Source organism: Podarcis pityusensis, assembly GCF_964106645.2.
Source record: "Podarcis pityusensis genome assembly, chromosome: 2".
NCBI lineage: Eukaryota > Metazoa > Chordata > Lepidosauria > Squamata > Lacertidae > Podarcis > Podarcis pityusensis.
Window position 1 is genome coordinate 112254065 of NC_138029.1, and position 22052 is coordinate 112276116.

The following is a 22052-nucleotide window of genomic DNA, read 5'->3' on the forward strand; positions in this document are numbered from 1 at the left end:
CTGCATAGACATCAGCCAGCGCTCAAATTACGGGGTCTTCCTTAAAAAAGGACAACTTTCGGGGTGTCCTGGTTTTTACTTTCTGAAATATGGCAACCCCAGTAGAGGGAGGCTAGCCCCCTTAAGCTGCTGGTTTTATAGGGTCCCTGGGGGGTGGCAGGGAGGAGTCAGGGGTGGGATTTGAAGATTTTATTAAGGGGTCCTCATAATTATTATTGTATTATTCCTCTTAATTAATGTTGTCAAAATAGGCTTCTAAGTGGTTTACAGGTATCATAAGCAATGACACAACATTAAAAGCTACAGGGAACCAGGCAGAGGGCCTTCTCAGTAGTGGCGCCCGCCCTGTGGAACGCCCTCCCATCAGATGTCAAAGAGATAAACAACTACCTGACATTCAGAAGACATCTTAAGGGAGCCCTATTTAGGGAAGTTTTTAATGTATGACATATTAGTGTATTTTTGGTCTTTGTGGAAGCCGCCCAGAGTGGCTGGGGAAACCCAGCCAGATGGGCGGGGTACAAATAATATATATATATATATATATATATATATATATATACACACACATATACACACCCATAAATAAAATGTAGAATAAAAGAACCCTGTTAAAACAACTCAGCGATTCAAACATAAAATTAAAACATTAGTTTTATTTGTATGCTACTTTCGCACAGCAAACCACGCCTCACAAAGGGAAAAAATGCATAAGATATAGCAACATTATCTTATCAATTCAATCAAAGCACACCAGTAACATTTTAATGAAACATAGCACCAAATTTGCAATCTGTCCATCAAAATATTTAACATATGGCACAAAGACTGAACAATCTGCTAATAATAAACACCAAAACCTGCCAATAAATGTTATTGCTTTATAAAAATGCCAATTCTCAACATTTCAGTCATAGTTTGGTACACCTCTACATGCCCTTCAGAACGCACTCCCAATGAACCACCAGCACTGGCATTTAGTTGCCTGCTTAAAACTCCTTTGTTCTCCCAGGCTTTCTCTGCAGGGTGATCCAATTATATTAAGCTGATCTACAGACTTGTGATATTTTTCAAACTCGTTGCATGAATGTAATCTTATTTTACACATATATTGGGGATTTATCCTGTTCACTGTCATGGTGAATGCACACACACACACACACACACACACACACACATTCTGGTACCACATTATTATTTTTTAATTTTGCAAATAAATAGACCAGGACAAAGCTACCCAGGAATAGAGAAAACTTGATTCTCAAGCCTTTGACAGTGAGCAATTTATCACTCACAATGGTGTCACTGAGCGCGACCCAGGAATGGGGAGCTGAGTGGTCCTCCGGACACCTCTAACCACTGGTCCTGCCGGCTGCGGCTGACGCAGCGAAACATCTGCAGGGCCACAGGTTCCCTGCATGCTTTTAAGTATACTGCATGTGAATGCTTGCCCTTCATTCCTGGGGGAGGCTGCGTGAAATTGGGTGGCTAATTTTGCACAACATCTATATAATCAGTGCCTGCGGTATTACATCACAGACATGCTCCGCTATTCTGGGCTGTGCGCATCAATAGACATACTATATGTGCACCACCCGCCATCATTCCAAGCCCCCTCGACAGCAGCCCCCTTACTCCCCATTTTGTCACAACAAAAGGAAAATCGCGACTCCCAACATCCCCCTGCGCCTCTATCAGCCGCCACACCCAGCTCGGCCTTCCCCCTCGTTCCACCACGTGTCTCTTGTCGCCGCCATCCAATCAGCTCGGCGCCCCTGGGCCGTCTCGGCCAATCGGAGCGCGGGCCGCCCGCTACTTTATAAAAGCTTTGTCTGGCTTTCGCCAGCCTCCCTCGCTAACCTCTTTGGAACGTTCAGCTTCCGCCGCCGCGTTCGGAGAAGAGAACCTTGAGCTCCACAACGTTCTGTGTTTTTAAAAAAAGAGCAAACAGCGGCGTTTTAAGCGTACAAGCTAAAAGTGTGGGCAAGTGATTAAAAAATAAAATCCAAGCAAAATGAGGGAAATCGTCCACATTCAAGCTGGGCAATGTGGTAACCAGATCGGTGCTAAGGTGAGAATGCCATAAATATGTTTCTCGCGTGAATGCAACAGATACTATTTTGGGCAGGCAATTCGGTAAAAACGAGTTAAGGCACTTGCCACGGTGGCATAATCTTTCGCTTTGCACGTCGGCGCGCTTAATTTTAAAATAGGGCCAGTAGCAGGAGTCTCTGACCTTTTTTTTGTTTCTGTTTTCAGCGTGTGGTCGTTGCTTAATATAATCCGATTTTTCTAACGCCGTGCGGCGTTCTTTCGGTTCTTTAGAAAGTGCATAGGCTGCCTGTGTAGGCGAAGCCATTGTCCGGGTGAAAAGGATTTGGGTGGGAGGGTATCTGTGTCCGCCTTGGGGCTTGCTTTATAAAGCTAGCAGTGTTTACTGGTGTGTGGGTTAAAAAAAATAAAGATCTTCCTCTAAAATAAGGAAGGGGGGAGTGCCGTCCTCCCGTAATAAATGCCGCGATTTAAAATTAACGGGATTAGACTCTTCGGCGGATGAGTCAACCAGAAAAGCTGTATTATCTCCTCCCTCCCCATTCCCGCTCGCTCGGCGTGGTGGGGTTGAGCGAGCGCGCCAGTTGATCTATCTGTCTAACGTTGCGTGTAGATTTAAGCGCCAAATCGGCTGCGGTACGAAGGTGCGATTTGAATTTTTTGGGAGGGGAAAGAGGAGGCGGGGAGCAAAAGCCCGGGCTGCTCCATCGCCACCGCGTTTTCCTGTTCTCAAGCTGGGGTGGCAATTGGCCCGAATAAAATGCACAAATATGCATGCATTGATCATTTAACCTAAAGGGATAGCGGGTGGGGTGGGAAGATTTTTTTTCGGAGGTAAAAAATAGCGGCAGAGTAGGGGGGCAACGGTCTCGAATGATCGGTAGGCGTGGGGAGACAAAAACGCGCATGACACAGCTGGAGAAAGCGGGGGAGGGGGTAGGTCCAGCAAAAGGGCTTGACTCCCCCCCCCAAAAAGACACCCCCCCCGCGGAATTGATCGAGGCTCAGCTCTGCCCGCAACCTAAAGCGCAAGGCGCAGGATACGGTTTCTTTTCCTTGCAACGGAATGGACCAGATTAGCGCGAACCATGCGGTTGTTCGCCACACCCCGGCTTCCTTCTGGCTTTGGGCGGATTCTGTTTTTAAAAATATATATTTCGGGGTTGGTTTTTGTTTGCTTAACAAAAAGCCCCTCTACTGCTCTCCCAAGAAAATGGCTTAAAAAGAACAAAAACCCGACACTGTTAGTGATATAAAAGCAGTGGGGCCGAAACTCGATCATGGGTGTATTTTGAAAAAGCTGCTATTTAGTAGTAAAGTAGGTTGGTGGCCGCAAAGCCGGGACCCCCCGGTCAATTGCAACAGCTTCCTTGTAATTTGGGAGGGTGCTCTTCCCACCCCCAGATTCAAAGGGGGGAGGTTTGCAGAGTTTGTGCTGTAATGCCCCACTACGTTTCTGCCTCTCCCAGCCTCGTGTTCGAGGAAACGTGGGAGCTGATCTTTCCCCTCCCCCACCCGGCGCAGTCAGAGAGAGTATCCTTTTGTTTGCAAAAAAAGAAAAAATGGGAGGAAGGAACCGCGAGGTCTCTGTTGTGATTTTGTTGCAACAGTGGCCCGTCGAATGTTGCGGAGAAAGACTTGGGATTCTTGGTATCTTCTTTCATTGAAATAAAACGCCTCGTGAGTTGAAAAAAAGAAACTAAGGGGTGGTTTTTTTTTTCGCCTTTCCCCTCCCCCCGCGCGCCCTTTCCCGTTTTCTGCTGAGCAAATGCCATTTCTGGCGCCGAGTGGCACGCCCACCATCTTCCACCTTCTTTGTCTGCGAGGCAGGAGCACATGGCTGGAGGGGCTGGCGCATTTGCTCTGCTCTTCCCCCCACTTTAAATTTCTGGGTGCTCTTTGATCCTTCCCTCCCCAGCTTCTTTCCCTCCAGTGTCGAGGCTCCCGGGCTGCTTCTCTCCCCTCCCATTGTTGCAAATTGCCTTGGAATGACGACTCTGTCTCGTAGCCACGACACCACTTTCCTCCGTCCTTTGTGCCTGTAATGGCTGCTGCTGTCTGGTTGGTTTGGGTGGGTCTCTAGCAAAAGGGAGGGAGGAGGGGTTGTAGCACTCTCTCTAGCACTACTTGCTGCAGAAACCAAGATTGAGCCTGTGTGTGTGACCTAAAAAACGGAGCAATCTTGTGGTTTCTCCCATCTGTCGGGAGCATCAAGATAAATCTCTTTCTCAATTTGCTGGCTTGAATAGTAAGAGCATCTTCCAAGCAAAAAAATAAAGGAGCCTGGTCAACTTCAGCTGGGCTTCAAGCCATACTAACAAAAAAAGAGAGCACTGTATAGTACTGTGTACACAGATTGGAGGATAGCGGTCTTATTTGTATGCCAGGCAAGACCTGCAAGGAGTGACAGCTCTTAAGGTGTGTCCCTTACAGCAGAGCTGGGAACAATGGAAGGGCATCCTGTGGCGGCTGCTTGCCCTTCCCCACAATGCAAATGAAATGAAATAAAGGGGAATTTTGGATTTTCACTTTTCACTTCTGTTCAAAGCAGGACCCTACAGTCCTCGTGCTTTTTAAAGGGAAATAGTAAATATTTTCCAATGCTCGCTTTCTGTCTGGTGTAAATCACAATCAAAATGGTGCAGAGCTATTGTGAGGTACATCTTTAAATGAAGGAATAAGCTTTTTTAAAAAATAAAAATTGGGTAGCTGATACGCTTCCCTAGTACAATAGGGGTAAAAGAAAGAAAGGACATCTTGTCAAGAGTTTGGTAGTTGTAAAAGAACTATGCAAGCTTTGGTTTTTCACATGCTTCTCCACTTGGGCAAAAAAAAAAATATCTGCTGCAGTCCAAAGCTTGCATATTACTGTGTCAATCTACATTGCACCAAGGAACGATTTCCTTCCCACATTTTATCACCTTAAATGAGGGGTGCAGTCGTAATCCTAAAGGCAATATTTTGAGAGCTTTGCCTGCTTAATTATCTTCCATAAAACCATAGAATTGGAAGGGGGCCAGATAAATGTGGGTGGATTTTACACTGGTCAGATGCTCCATATTGTGGGAGACTGAATGTGTGTGAATGGCTTTAAACAGGGACCATTAGGGGAGATCACAGAGACGTCTATACACATTGTGATGGGCAGAAAGCAGGGTTTGCCACCACTGCAAAATGAGTGACAGTTACTCATTAATATGGGGGTGAGGAAGAGCCACCAAACCCCGATGTATTAAAGGATGGTGTTAAGGGAGGGGGCAGGGGTTTAAACCTGACCTGCAAACCATGCTTGCTCTTATTAGAATGTGGTGGAATGTCAGTAAAGTTGTAGCTTGGGAAGGCTGCAAACTGACTTGTCTGGTTAAAAAGAATGGTATATTTTAAACACACACAGATTGAGGTTGAGGGCATAAGGTTGCAATTGCAGGCAAGAGTCATCCAGTTTGGTGCACTGCCCTGTAGATCTTTGTTGGGGGGGAAAGAAAAAGAGAATCTGATTAACCAGCATTCTTCCTGTTGCACTGGTCTTATAAAATACTATAGAAATCTTTTATACTAGGGGATTGTGGTCCCACTACTGAGCTGATGTGTAAAATGCTACCTCTTTTATGATGATGCTTGAAGATGCACCTAAGCCAGGCAACCCCACTGCCTGCAATTACCCAGCTGCCCCACCCAGCTCACCTCTGGATGACCTACATTGCGGCACATTCTTTCGTAGGCAGGAGGGCGTGTTTGCGCATCTCTGCTGGCACCTGATGAATTAAAAAAAAAGGAGAGAGCGTATTCTGTCACCCACAGCTGGGTGCATTGTTGCCATATCTTTCTACAAGAAGAGGAGCATCGATTTTTGGAACGTGCACCCTCATTTCCTTTGAGCAGAAACTTCCTACCAGAGCTACATATTCTGGAACCTCTTAGAGCTGCCAATTCTAGTAGGTGCTTAGCTTGGCTTTTTTTTTAAATGCAGTTTCAGCTTGGATCTGCAGCGGGGTGAGGCCAGACCCAAGTGAGTCTGCCCCCACCCCTGGTGTATTTAAAAATTCATGGCTTTGCAGTGCCTTGGGTGTGTTTGGCCAGCAAATGGCACACACAGGCGTCCAGAGTTGCTTTGGCTATGCCTTGGCATAGACATAAAGACAAAAAACGAGGCCAGAGTCCTTAAGTGGGACAAATTGTAAGGCAACATAAGCTGTCAGATCTTTTGAACAGATCTTTTTTTTAACGTTCTCCATTTAAACAAGCAAACTTGGCCATAAAGTATGGATAAATTCAAGAGATTATTGTAAAACAAAAAGTAGCTTAGTTTCAAGTTAGCTTTTTGTGGGTTTTTAAAAAATGTTTTGCAAGGGTGCTAAATGTTTCAATTTGGTGTGACTCGCACTACCTTTAAAGCACACTCTGGCCCTCAAAGAATTCTGGGCTCCACACAGTTAACTCCACACAGAGTGACAATTCCAATCAACCCTGAAAACTACAGTGCCCAGAATTCTTTGAGGGGAAGAATTTGCTTTAAAGGCAAAGTGTAAATGCAGCCTTGGTAACTTCAATAGGGCATTTGAAGAAGGGTCACACAGTTTTTGTTGCCTCGTTTTGTAACTTGACCAATGTTGGCCACTCAACTCTGGCTCTGAATTCAGCTGAGAGATTATTGTATACCAGTTAGATTTCTCTTCCATGCTACGTTTTAGAAGTACGTCTAAAAATCAAAATGTGTGAAGCGATTCTTCCAGTAGCACCTTTAAGACCAACTAAGTTAGTTCTTGGTATGAGCTTTCGTGTGCAAGCACACTTCTTCAGATACAGTGTGCTTGCACACGAAAGCTCATACCAAGAACTAACTTAGTTGGTCTTAAAGGTGCTACTGGAAGGATTTTTTTTATTTTGACTATGGCAGACCAACACGGCTACCTATCTGTAACTGTGAAGCGATTGTGAGTCTTCACTATCTTGGGGAGGGAATTCTCTAAAGAAAATAGCGGGTGTTTTCGAATTGAAGTACAACTTCCTGCAGCATTAGTACTTTTCTGACTCTGGTCTTCATGATGGAATGAGTTAAGAAAAGATTAGCATACATTTTAGCCTTCCCACTGCCAGGCCTGGGGTTCCCCTCTCTTGCTTTGAGAACATTTTTGGTCACAACAAAATTCATTTTCTATGTACTGTCCCTCTCTTCCCTGACACACCCACTCCACGATAAGACAATATTAAGTTTGGAGTTGGGAAAGTATAGATGGTCTGTTGATTCGTGGTTAACTTCTCTGTTCTTCACTCCTCTTTCCCTACAGGATATACCTGTCCCTGAATGGTGTTTGGGGGGGATGCGACTAGGCCGCAGCCTGTCATGTCTGCGCTGTTCCACCTTGACCTCAGGGCAGCTTTTACTTGCTTTTGTGTCTTCCAGTTGTGCTGTTGGACTGCAGGTCACATCAGCCCCAGCCATCTGGGACTTAAGGCTGCGTCCATACTAGGGATTCGAAACACTTGAGAAGATGAGAGGCTGGTTGGGGAAGATGATAATTGGATTCTGAGGACCATAGAACACAATTCCCATGGGAACAAAGGAAGCTGCCTTCTACTGGAATGGGAGCATTGCCTCATCTAGGCAGAAGCTCTCCAGGATTTAAGAGAGGGGATCTTTTCCTAGCCCTCATTGGATATTCCATGGGATTGAACCAACTAAAGCCGTGCCCCGTGATTCTTCGAAGCAAGCCAAGGCGGTGTAAGCCATATAAAACCAAATAATGGCTTTGGTAGTGCAAGCATTCCCTAACACACCATAAACTCCCTTCTACAATTTTTGTACCGTTTCAGCTATTAAAGCAAGAAGGAATGAGGAATGCAGGTCCCTTTTAGGATATATAAATCTGCTAAAGCTCTGAGCATGCCCAGAGTAGGGCTAATGCCTTTTTTGGGGAAGGAATGACAGAGTCGTGGATATTTTCACAGTGCATCATCTGAGGTGCTCTGGGAAATAGGTTCCTGATAATGATTCGTATGCAGTACAAGAATATAGCCTGCCTTGCTCCTAAACGAACCCCGCAGTTTGCTCTTGTTCATAATGGTGGAGCCTGAAATATTTAAAATATCCTTTTTGACGTAGATCCCTGTGAGATGCCTGTGAGCATTACACAGTGGCCTTGTCACTTGATCACATGAGGACTCTATGATAACTTTAATCGCCCAATAGCAGTAGCTGATACACATAGCAGGTGCTTACATAACCGTAGGTCTTAATCTACCTTCTAGAACAAAAATGCAGTTAATGTTAAATATTAACCTATATGGGAGTGATCTCAAAACATGGGCATATAATGCTGCTTTAAAAGATTAGAACAACCACGTTTATGAGATAGTGCTGCATGATCACATAGCACTTTACATAAATTATCTCAGCGTCCCTTAATTGTCCTCAAAGCTAGGTAGATTGGTACTCTAATCCTCCCCCCCCTTTTTGAGGCGGGAGCTAGAGAGGCAGAAAAAATTGCCTTTACACATCTGCAGTTGCCATGATTCTACTTTGCATTAATCTGGAATAGCTACAGTCCCTTGTTCCACACAAGTTGGGGGGGGGGGGAATCCTTTTATAAGCCTGGGAAATGTAGCAAAAGTTACTTCAGCCACTTTGATTGTGAATGACAGGATGACTTAAGTGGTAAGTAAGTCGCCTTAAAGTAATTGTGAGACCCTGCTATGGCATTGGGAAGTGGCCATGCCAATTCCTTGCTCTAGAACAGGCTTCCTCAACCTCGGCCCTCCAGATGTTTTTGGCCTACAACTCCCATGATCCCTAGCTAGCAGGACCAGTGGTCAGGGATGATGGGAATTGTAGTCTCAAAACATCTGGAGGGCTGAGGTTTGAGGAAGCCTGCTCTAGAATCATAGCACTTCAAGGAGTCAGAAGCGATTATCCCAACCTCATACTTGGTGCAGGATCTTTCACCGACAGCACTCCCGGTTCCTATTCCTCCAGCGAAGGAGAGCCCACCATCTCTCCTAAGGCGGTCTGCTCCACTGTCTCAGCACCTCTTACCTTAAGGAAATTTCTCCTGGAGTTTACCTGAAATCTTTCATTGTAGCCTCCACCCGTGGTTCTTGCCATCTGTTGCAACAGAAAACGAAGTGTGTGTTCTTCATGGGAGCCTTTCGGATAATTGAGGATGTCTGGGAAGGATGTCTTTAACTGAACAAGCATGGGAGGATTTAACTTGGCCCCTGGGCTCTCTCCCATGCAGTCAAGTTGGGCAGTTCTCTCTTAACTCCCTTCTTCCCAGTGTGAGCAGCGAGAGAGGCTCCTCCAGAAGGTTCCTCTCATAATCTGCTTCACAGGCAAACCAGATTGCAGCTGAGGTGCATAAGGAGAGAGAACTTTTGACTCGGGAGAAAGTAGTAGAACCCGTGGACATGCAATGAAGCTGAATGGTGAAGGATTCAGGACAGAGCAGGTGCTTCACACAGCGGATCATTAAACTAAGAAAACCAATTGGATGGTTTCAGAAGAGGATTAGGCAAATTTGTGGAGGTTAAAGGCTATCAGTGGCTATTGACCACTCCCTCTGTAGTTGTACGCTCCGATCCAGCAGGCTCTTAGTTGGCCAAAGAAGGCTTGTGCTGAACTCCTGGCTGCCTTACTTCCCTTGAGTAGAAGCAGGCATTAATCTTGTAAATGTCCCCCAGAATTTAAAAGTCCTTCATGCTCTGTGGGAAGAACCCAGAATATGTCTCCCTTCATCAACGTTGGGTGACTAGATTTCGCACAGGGTGAAAGTCCCTTGAACTTTGGTAGCGCTGTTGTTGATTTTTCCGGGGCAGAGTTAAGGTCTGCTGTGTCCGCCTTCTCAGTTATCCTTTCCTTCCGAGCAGCTGTCTTGGTAAGAGAGTCCTTTGGGGGGCATGGGTGTGTGTGTGTGTGTGTGTGTGTGTAAGGGTGGTTTGGCCAGTCCTGTGTCCCTCCAGTCAACCATTACCCTGGCGCTGAAAAATGTGTGGAATGTTTTGTCCAACCACTCACAGCTGTGGCCTAAAGGGAGGTGATGGGGAGGGAGGGGTGTCCTCAGAAATGGAAAATGGAGTTCTGTTTTCCCCAGACCATGAGATGGATTCCTGTGGCAGCTTAAGGGGCCTCCCTCCCCATTCATCACAGGGGATGGACAGATGGGGCTGTACAGTAACCCTTTCCCTGCTGGATTTGATTTCTATAGAACTGAAGGGCCTCCCTGAGGAATGTGGGCTGTGTGTGTGTGTGTGTGTGTGTGTGTGTGTGTGTGTGACACACACAGACTGGAATTTGCACATAATTTTCATAGTTTTTGTCTCCCGACTCCTCAATGAACTCTGCTCTCTTCTCCAACATAGCAAGCTTAGGCAAGGGGGGCAACTTCTCCTGTTTGATGGATAAAGTGAGGATATAAATAAAATTTTATTATTATTATCAATCTTAGGGGTGCAGGCAAGATGGGTCATGATGCCATCACCTGTCATGACCACAGACTAACATCTCAGTGGTTCTGTAGGGCTCCAACTCCAGAATCAGGCTTCTGTTCCCAGATTAGAGGAAACCTTGTTCAGGATAGACAGCTGAGTCTATCCAATTCCTTCCTGCATCGCCCTATAGCTTCTGCTCTTATCTGGACCAGGGGGAAGGCACCAGGCAGTGTGGGATATTAATTTATCACCGCCAAATTTCCTCCTGTCCCTGTCAGGTTCCAAACCTTATCGCAGGATAAAGTAACCCCAAGTGCATATATATCTGTTGCATTTATGTACTACCCAGACAACCTAGTTCTGTGGGCGTTTTACATTAAGAAAACACAGCAGCGAGCTGAGATGCAGGCAAGTAGCACTGTGTAGTTTTCATGAACAGCAGTGGGGGCTCCGCTTTTGTATCTCGGCTGCCTAGTCTTGAATGTCTGAGTAGCTGACGGAAACCTGTGTTGCTGCTTGCACTAAGGAGAGGTTCAGAGCCTTTGGCTGGTCCTAATGTTTGGCCTTTGCTCCTTATCTTAATTCACAAGATACCTTTGTTTTTCTCTCTCCTGGTCTTAACCTGCACCCCCACCAGTGGAAACAGTCTTTTATTTCATTCACGCTGGCCTATGGGCATGTCTGTTTTCCTTCCTTTCGTCTAATTGGGCTCCCTCAACTAAATCTTCTCTCCTGTTTGGGACTTCCAGCTTCCAGAAGGAGCTCTAATCCCCCCCCCCCCCCCGCTGGGGAATTGATCCACAAAGGCCGGATACAAGCAGCTTAACCTCAGTCCTTTGCCATCTGTCCAGTCCATGCAGTTGAAAGCTTATTGGCATGTGTGAGAGACCTTGCTCATGTTTGAAGCAGCTGGCCTGAAGACCCTGGAGCGGGGGGAAGGGGGCGGAAGAGGCATCTGAAGGGGGGGGTGTTGTCTGTCCCGGCTAGGTTAATGGGGATGGAGGTGTCTGGTGTGTAGTCATGTTGGCAGGTGCAACACCCATAAGTGTGTGTCTCGGACACATGCACCTTGTTAGAACCTCAGCCGCAGCAGGTGGCTTGCACTCTTGACGGGGTTATATTTAATGTCTGCATGCCAAGGATCTTAAGATTTAAATCGGGAGCTAGGCTGGTGGCTCAACAGGCCCGCAAAGTATTTCCTGATTGCCAGCTTGGCTGTGGGGATGGGTGAGGAGGCAGGTATGCAGAAATTGTGTTTTGGAGCAGCGTGTTAAAAAACTTGCCATGGTCTGTGGCAACACAAAATCGGGGGGCTAAGGAAAACTTGTCTCTTGTTCTTCTCCTGTAGAACACTTCCCCATCCCAATCAAGGCTTTCGGTCATTTTGGAAATTTCCAATAATAATAAATAAGTAAATAAAAATGATATTTATACCTACATACCCCACCCATCTGGCTGGGTTTCCCCAGTCACTCTGGGGAATTTAAAAGCACAATAAAAGGTCAAACATTAAAAACTTCCCTAAACAGGGCTGCCTTCGGATGTCTTCTAAAAGTCAGATACAGTGGTACCTTGGGTTGAGAACTTAATTCGTTCTGGAGGTCTGTTCTTAACCTGAAACTGTTCTTAACCTGAGGTACCACTTTAGCTAATGGGGCCCATCCTGCCGCCGCTGCATGATTTCTGTTCTCATCCTGAAGCAAAGTTATTAATCCGAGGTAATATTTCTGGGTTAGCGGAGTCTGTAACCTGAAGCGTATGTAACCCGAGGTACCACCATACTTGTTTATTTCCTTGACGACTGATGCGAGGGCGTTCCACTACCGAGAAGGTCCTCTGCCTGGTTTCCTGTAACCTCACTCCCCTTTTCTGATATTAATACAATACTGATCCATTTCCCTCCTGCTCTTTACTGAGTCTCTCTTACCCTCCTGTTAGAGGACCCAAATGCATTTTCTGTTAGATATATAATTCTCTTAATTTTAATACTGCAATTGCTTGCTACAAATTCTAAGGAGCGGGAGAGAAACTATCCAAAGTGTTCAAGTTTATTTTTTTTCAAATGCAATCAATAAAAACTCTTTCAAGACCAGGAAGTCGGGTGGAGGGGAGCGAGACTAATGGCAGGGGTTTTCAAGCTGTGCTTTGAGGAAAAGTTTTGTGTGTGGTTTGTCCCAAAGTACAGAGTAATGGTTGGATCAAGCTTCCCTAAAAAGATGAGTTGTCCACCCACACCAAGCTTTCTCTGCAATTTGAAACCGCAGGGGTGCGTTGGGTATGTCGTGGCTTTCGAAATGCCTGTAAATAACATGGAAATTGCAAGGCAAGATGTCACGTGAGGTAATTTACCGTAATAATATTTTTTAACAATCACCCTGCCCAACACTAGCATAACTTGCACTGCATGGCAGGCCACAAATGTGGTTCTAGGGCTGGCTGCTGAGAAGAGACATTTTGGAGGGGCGGGGAATGAAGTAGATTAGTCCAGCATCATGTTTATCCACTTAAAATACTTCAATACTGTTTTTGGGGTGGGGTGGAGGCTCTGAAGTTGGTGTGCAGTTACAATACAGTATGACAAGAAAATTGATAAATGAAGTGAAAATAAGCAACAAACATTCAGCCAAAAATACAAGAAAAACCATCAGTTGGACCACAGCTCAAGAAAAAGCAGACATAAAGACTTTTGGGGCCTGTCAGATCACAGCTGGTAGTGTTGGGGAAATGTAGGGCCACTGCAGAAAAGGCCCCCCATCCCTTGTTAAATATGACCCCTGATCAGAATTGCCTCTGTTACTGAGGGTGGGCGATGGCTCAAGTGCAGGGCAAGATGGAGCTAGCCTCCACTGTTGGAAACCGCTTGTTCTGGAGACAACAATGCAATTTAATGGGCTGGACCAGTACTGTGAAGACACACTGCCCTCTTCAGTGTGAAACTATCAGCCTGATGGATTTCACAAGGCAAGAGTTTGTAATTGTGGTTTGGAACGTTATTCGATCCCTGGGTCCTTATGTGGTGTCGGACTACAATTCCCATCACTCCTTAACCACTGACTTAAGTGGGGCTGATGGGAGTTGTAGTCCAATGACATCTGGGGCCCTACTGTTGAAGGAAGTTTGCTTTAAAACAAAATGGCGTCCCTCTGATTCCTAGCAATGGAGCAAGGCCTTCTGGGAGTGAGAACACAACTTCACTTAGGAGTGAACCGTAACTGAATAAAATAGAGAGACGGATATATTGGGAGTGCTGCTTTCAGGGTATGTGTGTGAGACAGAGGCTCTGATTATGAAGTTTGCGCCCCCTTAGTTTCTCTTGAGAAGGGTGTTTACTTTTTCTAGATCGGGGGAAGCCAATGGACACTACTGAGATGCAACTAAAAGCCATTCCCCATCCATGGCTCGCCTTTCAGGAGAACAAGGCAGTGCTTGTGTTGGCTGCTGCAGCTGCTGAGTCAGCCCATCTGCCTCCGAGGGAGATATGAACAGTCTCTCCTTTAAGATGACTGGATGGGGGAGAGGAGCGGAGATGTTCCTTTTAAGGTAGTGTGGAAGGAGTCTAGCATTTTCTCTCTCGCTCTCCCACTCGTATTTCTGCTTTCCCCAAATCTGTATTCCAGGTCTTGATTTCAGCTGACATAGGGCCACGGAACTAGATTTCAGTGTTCAGGTTCAACCTGGAACAGCCAAAAGTGGTCATGAGTAGCTCTTGAGCATGTGCAAAGTCCACTTCTCTTGCCACTGAGCAGCCGCTGTGCAGTAGAGCACTGCTGCTAGATGAAGAGTGCTGCGTTCCTGTCAATTAGGACTAGCAACCAGGGAAGGCCAGTCACGCTGCACACGGTAGTCTTCCATGATATTGGTGCAGGAACTAAAAAGGCCCTGCCTCTTGCGATTGTCATTGTCCTCAACTGTGTCTCCAATCTTAAGTGGAAGGTCCTCTCCTTCTGATCTTGGAGAGTGGGCTGGGTAGCATGGGAGGAGATCCCACTGGTATCCTGGGCCTAAGCCATTTAGATAAATCACCTCTTTGAATTGTGTCGGGGAGCGAAATGGCGACCAGTGACAAAATGGCAGGATGGTCCTGCTAAACATTCTAGCTGGTGCATTCTGGATTCTTTCTGCTTCTGAAGGGTAGAGCACATTGCATTAACCCAGTCTTGATGTGGCTTCAGGCATGTGCTGCCTTAGCCAGAACTGATTTCCTGGTGTGTTGTGGTCACATCGTGCTGCTTCCATGATTGGGCTGTGTCCACGGCCATTAATTTGAATCTTCCTTTTCTTCTTATTCCCTGCAGTTTTGGGAGGTGATTAGTGATGAACATGGGATCGACCCCACTGGAACCTACCATGGCGATAGTGACCTACAGCTTGACCGCATCAGTGTTTACTACAATGAAGCCACAGGTGAGTATTCATCTTTTTCCCCACCCCCAAGGTGTTCTGGAACATTTTGATTCACAAAGTTAGATTTGAAAATAGCGTGCATAACCTGCCTTTTTTTCTGGCTCCCTTGCCATTTCTTCTCATTATTGTGCCTTTTGTCCTAGGTATAAGTAGGAAAAGGGGATACAGTGGTATCTCGGGTTACATACGCTTCAGGTTACATATGCTACACACTTCACTAACTCAGAAATAGTGCTTCAGGTTAAGAACTTTGCTTCAGGATAAGAACAGAAATCAGGCTCTGATGGCGTGGCAGCAATAGGAGGCCCCATTAGCTAAAGTGGTGCTTCAGGTTAAGAACAGCTTCAGGTTAAGAACGGACCTCCGGAACGAATTAAGTACTTAACCCGAGGTACCACTGTATGGAAAGTTTCCCAAGTGTGAAGGCGTGTATACTGGATCTGTGCATTTCAGGGCCATACTGCCAGAGTTTGCTTCATGCCACCTTTTCAGTCTTTAGAGAATTTCATCTTTCATTGTGTTAGCTTTAAAAAATAATATATTGGTACCTCGAGTTACAAACGCCTCAGGTTACAAACGCTTCAGGTTACAAACTCTGCTAACCTGGAAGAGTTACCTCTAGTTGAGAACTTTGCCCCAGGGTGAGAACGAAAATTGTGTGCCGGCAGCGCAGCGGCAGCAAGAGGCCCCATTAGAGAAAGCATCCCTCTAGTTAAGAACAGTCTCTGGAACGAATTAAGTGTGTAACTAGAGGTACCACAGTAATTTAAATGCAAGCTCCTAGCTCTTAGCTGCTGAGGGCGGGGAAGGCAAGCCTCAAAATGGAACTTGGAAAGGTGTTGCTGGACCAGAATAACCCAACCAGCAGAATTTTCGGGACCACGAGGGAGGCTTCCACCAGAATGAGAGGGGAAATGACTCAAAAGCTCCCTATGCTTTCCACGTGGGGATATGGGAGGCTATCCCCACGTGCAGGCAGTAAAATAATAGATGAAGCATCCTTGAGCTCAAATGAGCCTTCAAGCTGTGTCATCAGTCCCAGCTCACATTTGTTCACTGTCCAAAGTGTCTCTTTCAAACAGCTGGAATGTGCTTGTATTCTAATGTACTTTCCTTCTCAAAGCTCCTTGGTGACTTACTATTCCATTCTACTGCGAAACCTGAACGTCATTAAAAAGCTTGCATTTAACTTGAATGGATAGGAAGCTAGCAAGTTTCTGTTATGGAAGGGGACCATGGATGGGGAACCGCATGTAGGGCAGGGCTGGGGGAACTTGCGATCCTCCAAACCGCAGTTCTCTTTCTCAGGTATCCTTTGCCCTTCTTTCTCCCAGGTGGCAAATACGTCCCTCGTGCCATCTTGGTTGACCTGGAACCAGGAACTATGGACTCCGTGAGGTCTGGACCTTTCGGTCAGATTTTCAGACCAGACAACTTCGTGTTTGGTAAGATGCAATCCCAATCTTTGCTGTTTCTATCTGTAGTTGGGAGGGAGGGGGGGTAGGACTGCAAACAAATGCCTCCCATAAACTAGTTGGGTTGGCCTTTTTTATCGTGGAAAGGAGGAGAGAATAGGTTGCTCCCATGGAGAAGGTGTGGGTGTGCACTTTCGGTCAGTTTCAGGGAGAGTGGAAACGCCTCAATTCCTCTTCTGCTTCTGTTACTTTCCCCCCCAGTTGTGCATAAGAGACACCAGGCTTTGAGAGTAACAGGGAGTGATGCCCAGGAGCCATTTCTCACCACATGTTCTCTCCCCCTGTAATCAGCCCTGGCAAAGGAAGCGCTGCTGCGTACACAATTTTTGTAGGCAATTGAGCATCTGTGAGCTGCCCAAAAGCACGGTGCCCAAACCAGCATTTTAAATGACTCTAAAAGACTTCCCAATGGCTTGAGCAGCGCATGTAGGGCAGGGCTGGGGGAACTTGCGATCCTCCAAAAGTTGTTGAACTCCCAACTCTCCATCAGCCTCGATAAGCGTGGGCAGCGGTCAGAGATGGTGGGATTTGCATTCCAGCAAAATCTGGAGGGCATCAAGATCCCCCCCCCCAACACTGCTGTAGAGGAGTAAGGCCCCCCCAAGGTAGCACATAAACAACAACAACAATTACATTGTTCCTTGTGGATATAGCCCCTTTGAGCTGCACCTCAGATCACTTCCTAGCATTGGGTGGATTGGTTTGTCCTTCCAACTTTTGCAAAGTCCCAACAGTCCATAATTACCGTCTTTCCTCCGTTTCGGGCCATATTCATGTCGCAAACTTCTTGGCCTTATCCAAGCAGAAGATGCATATGAGCTGCACTGGGTTGGTTTTCTTAAAACAGGTTGCGCAAGAGAGTTGTTCCTTACTACTGGGTGTCTAAAGGATCTACAGTTGTACCTTGGAAGTTGCACGGAATCCGTTCCGGAAGTCCGTTCGACTTCCAAAACATTCGGAAACCAAAGCGCGGCTTCTGATTGGCTGCAGGAAGCTCGAGAAAGCCCCTTCGGACGTTCTGCTTCCAAAAATAGTTTGCAAACTGGAACAGCCACTTTCGGGTTTGCAGTGTTTGGGAGCTAAAACGTTTGAGAGCTGATGATGGATTTTTCGGAGCTAGCCGACCTAACTGGAAGAGTCCGCGACCAGAAGGAGGAGTAGTATCGGGAAGAGTGAAATAAATTTAATGATTATCTAGTTAAATTTGTTAAGTTAAATTAATTGAAAATAGCTTGCAGATACTTAATTGGCTGAGGATTTTATTTATGTTAAGTGACGAATTAATATCTTTAATTCCTTAAGGTGAAGATTTAAGGATGTTAATGTTTAAGTTAAATTTCATAAGAATTGGGATTTGGAAAACCGTTGCAATGAAATTCAACCAAGGGGAAGCGAGGAAGTCACTTAACAAAGTTAATAAGTGTAATTTTCAATAAGGCTATGATTTTTGTTTGTTTGTCTTGTGTGTGTGTTTGTTTATAATATTGTGAAAGCCAATAAAATTTTTGGAGAAAAAACAACAACATTCAGGAACTAAGCTGTTCGAAAACCAAGGTACGGGTGTATCTAGTTTAAAGTTCAGGGAGACACAATGAATGTGAATAATGTGGGCTGGGAAGCTAACAGAAGAGCAGCCATGGGTGGTGTGGGGTGTGAGAATGAGCCAGCTTGGCCCAAGCTTCATGGTTTCTCCCCCCCTTCTCCTGCCTCCTCCAGGCCAGAGTGGAGCTGGGAACAACTGGGCGAAAGGCCACTACACAGAAGGTGCCGAGCTGGTGGATTCCGTCCTGGACGTGGTCCGGAAGGAAGCAGAGAGTTGCGACTGCCTTCAGGGTTTCCAGCTGACCCACTCCTTGGGCGGCGGCACCGGTTCCGGGATGGGCACGCTCCTGATCAGCAAGATCCGCGAGGAGTACCCCGACCGCATCATGAACACCTTCAGCGTGGTGCCCTCTCCCAAGGTGTCCGACACCGTGGTGGAGCCGTATAACGCCACCCTCTCCGTGCACCAGCTGGTGGAGAACACGGATGAGACCTACTGCATTGACAACGAGGCTCTGTACGACATCTGCTTCCGCACCCTCAAGCTCACCACGCCCACCTACGGCGACCTCAACCACCTGGTCTCGGCCACCATGAGCGGCGTCACCACCTGCCTCCGCTTCCCCGGGCAGCTGAACGCCGACCTCCGCAAGCTGGCGGTCAACATGGTGCCATTCCCTCGCCTTCACTTCTTCATGCCCGGTTTTGCCCCCCTGACCAGCCGTGGCAGCCAGCAGTACCGCGCCCTGACAGTGCCCGAGCTGACGCAGCAGGTCTTCGATGCCAAGAACATGATGGCGGCCTGCGACCCCCGCCACGGGCGCTACCTAACTGTCGCAGCCGTCTTCCGGGGCCGCATGTCCATGAAAGAGGTGGACGAGCAGATGCTGAATGTCCAGAACAAGAACAGCAGCTACTTCGTGGAGTGGATCCCCAACAACGTCAAGACGGCCGTCTGCGACATCCCTCCCCGAGGCCTCAAGATGGCCGTCACCTTCATCGGCAACAGCACGGCCATCCAGGAGCTCTTCAAGCGCATCTCTGAGCAGTTCACGGCCATGTTCCGGCGCAAGGCCTTCCTCCACTGGTACACGGGCGAGGGCATGGATGAGATGGAGTTCACGGAGGCCGAGAGCAACATGAACGACCTGGTATCTGAGTACCAGCAGTACCAAGACGCCACGGCAGAGGAAGAGGAGGATTTCGGCGAAGAGGCCGAGGAGGAAGCTTGAGGCACGAGTCTGCTGGCAGTTCGGAAAAACAAAACAGAAAAGTCAATAAATCCGCACAAAAATAAAAATTGAAAACAAAAACCCTGCATCTCCACGTTCTGTTTCTTTTTCCTTCTTCTCAAGCCTGTCAATCCCTTCCTGCGTCTCTTAATGGGCCAGTCTCTCCATTTTAACCCTCTCTGCATTTCTTCTCAGTGGTGGGAACAGCCTGTGGCTGATTTAACAATGAAACGGCTGCTCAGAGAGTCTCTTGAGAGCGGCTGAAAAAGACAGAAGAGGTTCTGTCTATCCATGATTATATTTGGTCACTAGTGATGTTTGGTTTCCAGGATAAGCAGATGCTTCCCTTTCCGTGATCTACCATAGTTAATCAAGTGAGCTGTTAAACAACAAGACCGAGAGCCTTTTAATTCCAAAAGGGTGTGAGGATGTTGGATCAGTTCTGACACGGGGACCCATTCCAGATAAAAGTAGAAAGGTAGCTGACTTTAAAATGGAAACATGTTCCTGAAAGGCAAGGTTCTTTCTTTCTGTCCAATCTGGCTTTAGTAGAAAATCATAATTTGACTTCTGCTAATCTGAGCCAAAGGCCAGTGGTTTCAAAGTGCATTTGCTAATAGGAAGTTGGGGTTTAGTTTTGGGGTAGCCTGCACAATGGGTGTTTAAATGGTAAGAAGTCTGGTGGATTCCTACCCCAGTAGGGGTCTCTAAAGATTGCTTGGTCTGTATGTTAGTTTCTGAAAAATCTTCCACTGGATCATCTTGTCCCGGAACACATTAAAGCAACCAACATTAATGTAGAAGGCATTTGTTGACCAAGAGAACAAAATGCAAGTTCTCTTTGCAGGAACCACTGGGTTATATGTCTACCTACATGGTGTGCCTGCAATATAAAAACACTTGGCATGCCAGGCACCTGCCTCTTCATTTAATGCTCATTGTCTGAAAGGTAGCTACAAATCCGAAGTACCCATGGCTTAGTTTGCTTTTGCTCACAGTTTTAAAAGTTGGCGGTAAGGCTAAAGGTCAATGAGGAGTGATGGAGGTTAGCACTTAAAAGGGCAGCAAAGACCTGCACACACACAGCAGATGGGAGAAAGGTTTGTCTGAAAAGGGACTGGGAGATTCCATGTTTGAATATTTTGGGTGGTTGGGGAAAGAGGAACCGCATTAGGAAAGAGGAACTGAATTAGGTTTTGTTTTCAGTGAGCTCTTTATCCATGAGAATACTCAAATGTCTGATTTTTTTTTTTTTAAGCCTCTTTTTTGCTGTTGATGTAGATCAGTCTTCTGTTGTAGTATCCAACCTGTAGGAAGTAGCTAAGGAAGGCATGTTGTTCCAAGGGGTCGCTGAGCCAGTGGAAAGGGACATCTAGTTCTGAATCTGCCTAAACAGGGTTATACATCTGAAAGGTCACACTGCCACCATGAAGCCTGGCTTTTTCAATCTCCTGCTTGTTGCCTCAGCATCTTTTCCCCTTTCGCTTCTCACTCATTTCTTCCCTGCCTCATTTTACTCTTTTTTAAAGGAAAAAAAATCCCTGCTTTTTCATATTGAAAAGTTGTCTTGTAAACAAATAAAAGGGTTTCTTATGTTTTCCTTTTTGTGTTGAGTGTCCTCACTGTCCCTCTGCAGACCCTCATCCTTGCACAGTTAAATGACAGGGGGGAAAGGCATCTCCATAATATTAAAAAAACAACTATTTTTGCTGGTTTATGATGAAATGAGGCTGAGAGAAAACCCATTCATTTATCCCATAAAACAGGAGTGTGGAAGCTGCACCTGTAGATGATCATATGTGTTAATTCCTATTTACCCCCCCCCCCAAAACCATGGGCCATACTTGCAGGGGTTGAAGGGAGTTTAGAGTACAACACTGGGTTGCCTCCACAGGTTTCCCATATTTTGATATAAAGGAAGCATAACATTGCAGGTGCATTTTGCAAAGTGCCGTATTTTTTGCTCTATAAGACTGCACTTTTTCCCTCCTAAAAAGTAAGGGGAAATGTGTGTGTGTCTTATGGAGCGAATGCAGGCTGCGCAGCTGTCCCATAAGCCAGAACAGCCAGAGGGATTGCTGCTTTTGCTGTGCAGTGATCCTTCTGGCTGTTCTGGCTTCTGGGATAGCAACACAAAGCCTCTTCAGGGCAGTGGGAAGATCGCTCCCCCTGCCCTGAAGAGGCTTGGCGTGGCTGTTCAATCCCTCTTGCTGTTCTGGCTTCTGGGAATCAGAATATTTTTTTTCTTGTTTTCCTCATCCAAAAACCACATGCGTCTTATGGTCTGGCGCATCTTATAGAGCGAAAAATACGGTACATTTTAGAGGTGGTGTTGAAAGGGTTGAAAATAAGTGCCAAGTTCAAAAACTAGTCTGAGAACTAGATTGTATGTGTGCATGAGAGTTTATACCGTAACCTTTATTCCTTGTGCTGGAGGAGGAAGGAATATGAGTTGCGAGAGTGGGTGATTGACAGCTGCAGAGCAGTGGGTATGATGATGAGTGGCCGTCTTGGAATGAATTTTGCTTGGGGGCTGGTAGTCCCTGCAAAGTGTGTTGATTTGAGCTACAAAGGCAGCTAAAATTAGCCAGATGTACAGCAGTGAATGTGCATGTTGAGTTTAACAGTAATTTCCCTTGTTTCTGGGCCCACCTGGATACAGTCGTACCTCGGGTTGAATGTGCTTCAGGTTGAGCACTTTTTGGGTTGTGCTCTGCGGCAACCCGGAATAAATGGAGCGTGTTACTTCCGGGTTTCGCCGCTCGCGCATGCACAGACGCTCAAAATTATGTCACATGCATGCGCAGAAGCGGCAAAACGCGATGTGGAGTCGCATCTTACATTCTATTCAGGATGCGAACGGGGCTCTGGAACGGATCCCGTTTGCATCCCGAGGTACCACTGTACTTTGAAAGTATTCTTT

The 22052-nt window shown here is 46.4% G+C and overlaps 1 protein-coding gene across 1 annotated transcript; it reads left to right on the top strand.

Moving 5' to 3' along the window:
* Positions 1-1834: 1834 nt before the first annotated feature.
* On the top strand, positions 1835-20729 carry TUBB (tubulin beta class I). The gene is made up of 4 exons (XM_080992903.1): positions 1835-2071; positions 14772-14880; positions 16215-16325; positions 18072-20729. The coding sequence occupies exons 1-4, from the start codon at positions 2015-2017 to the stop codon at positions 19127-19129; spliced, it is 1335 nt and encodes a 444-aa protein (XP_080849029.1). The 5' UTR covers positions 1835-2014; the 3' UTR covers positions 19130-20729.
* Positions 20730-22052: the final 1323 nt, after the last annotated feature.

What these genes read in the sequence shown, in the direction of transcription:
- TUBB (XM_080992903.1), top strand. Translation starts at nt 2,015, where the DNA reads ATGAGGGAAATCGTCCACATTCAAGCTGGGCAATGTGGTAACCAGATC. An exon ending in GTAACCAGATCGGTGCTAAG is followed by an intron (nt 2,072 to 14,771) that starts GTGAGAATGCCA and finishes TATTCCCTGCAG; the next exon opens with TTTTGGGAGGTGATTAGTGA. An exon ending in ACCAGACAACTTCGTGTTTG is followed by an intron (nt 16,326 to 18,071) that starts GTAAGATGCAAT and finishes TGCCTCCTCCAG; the next exon opens with GCCAGAGTGGAGCTGGGAAC.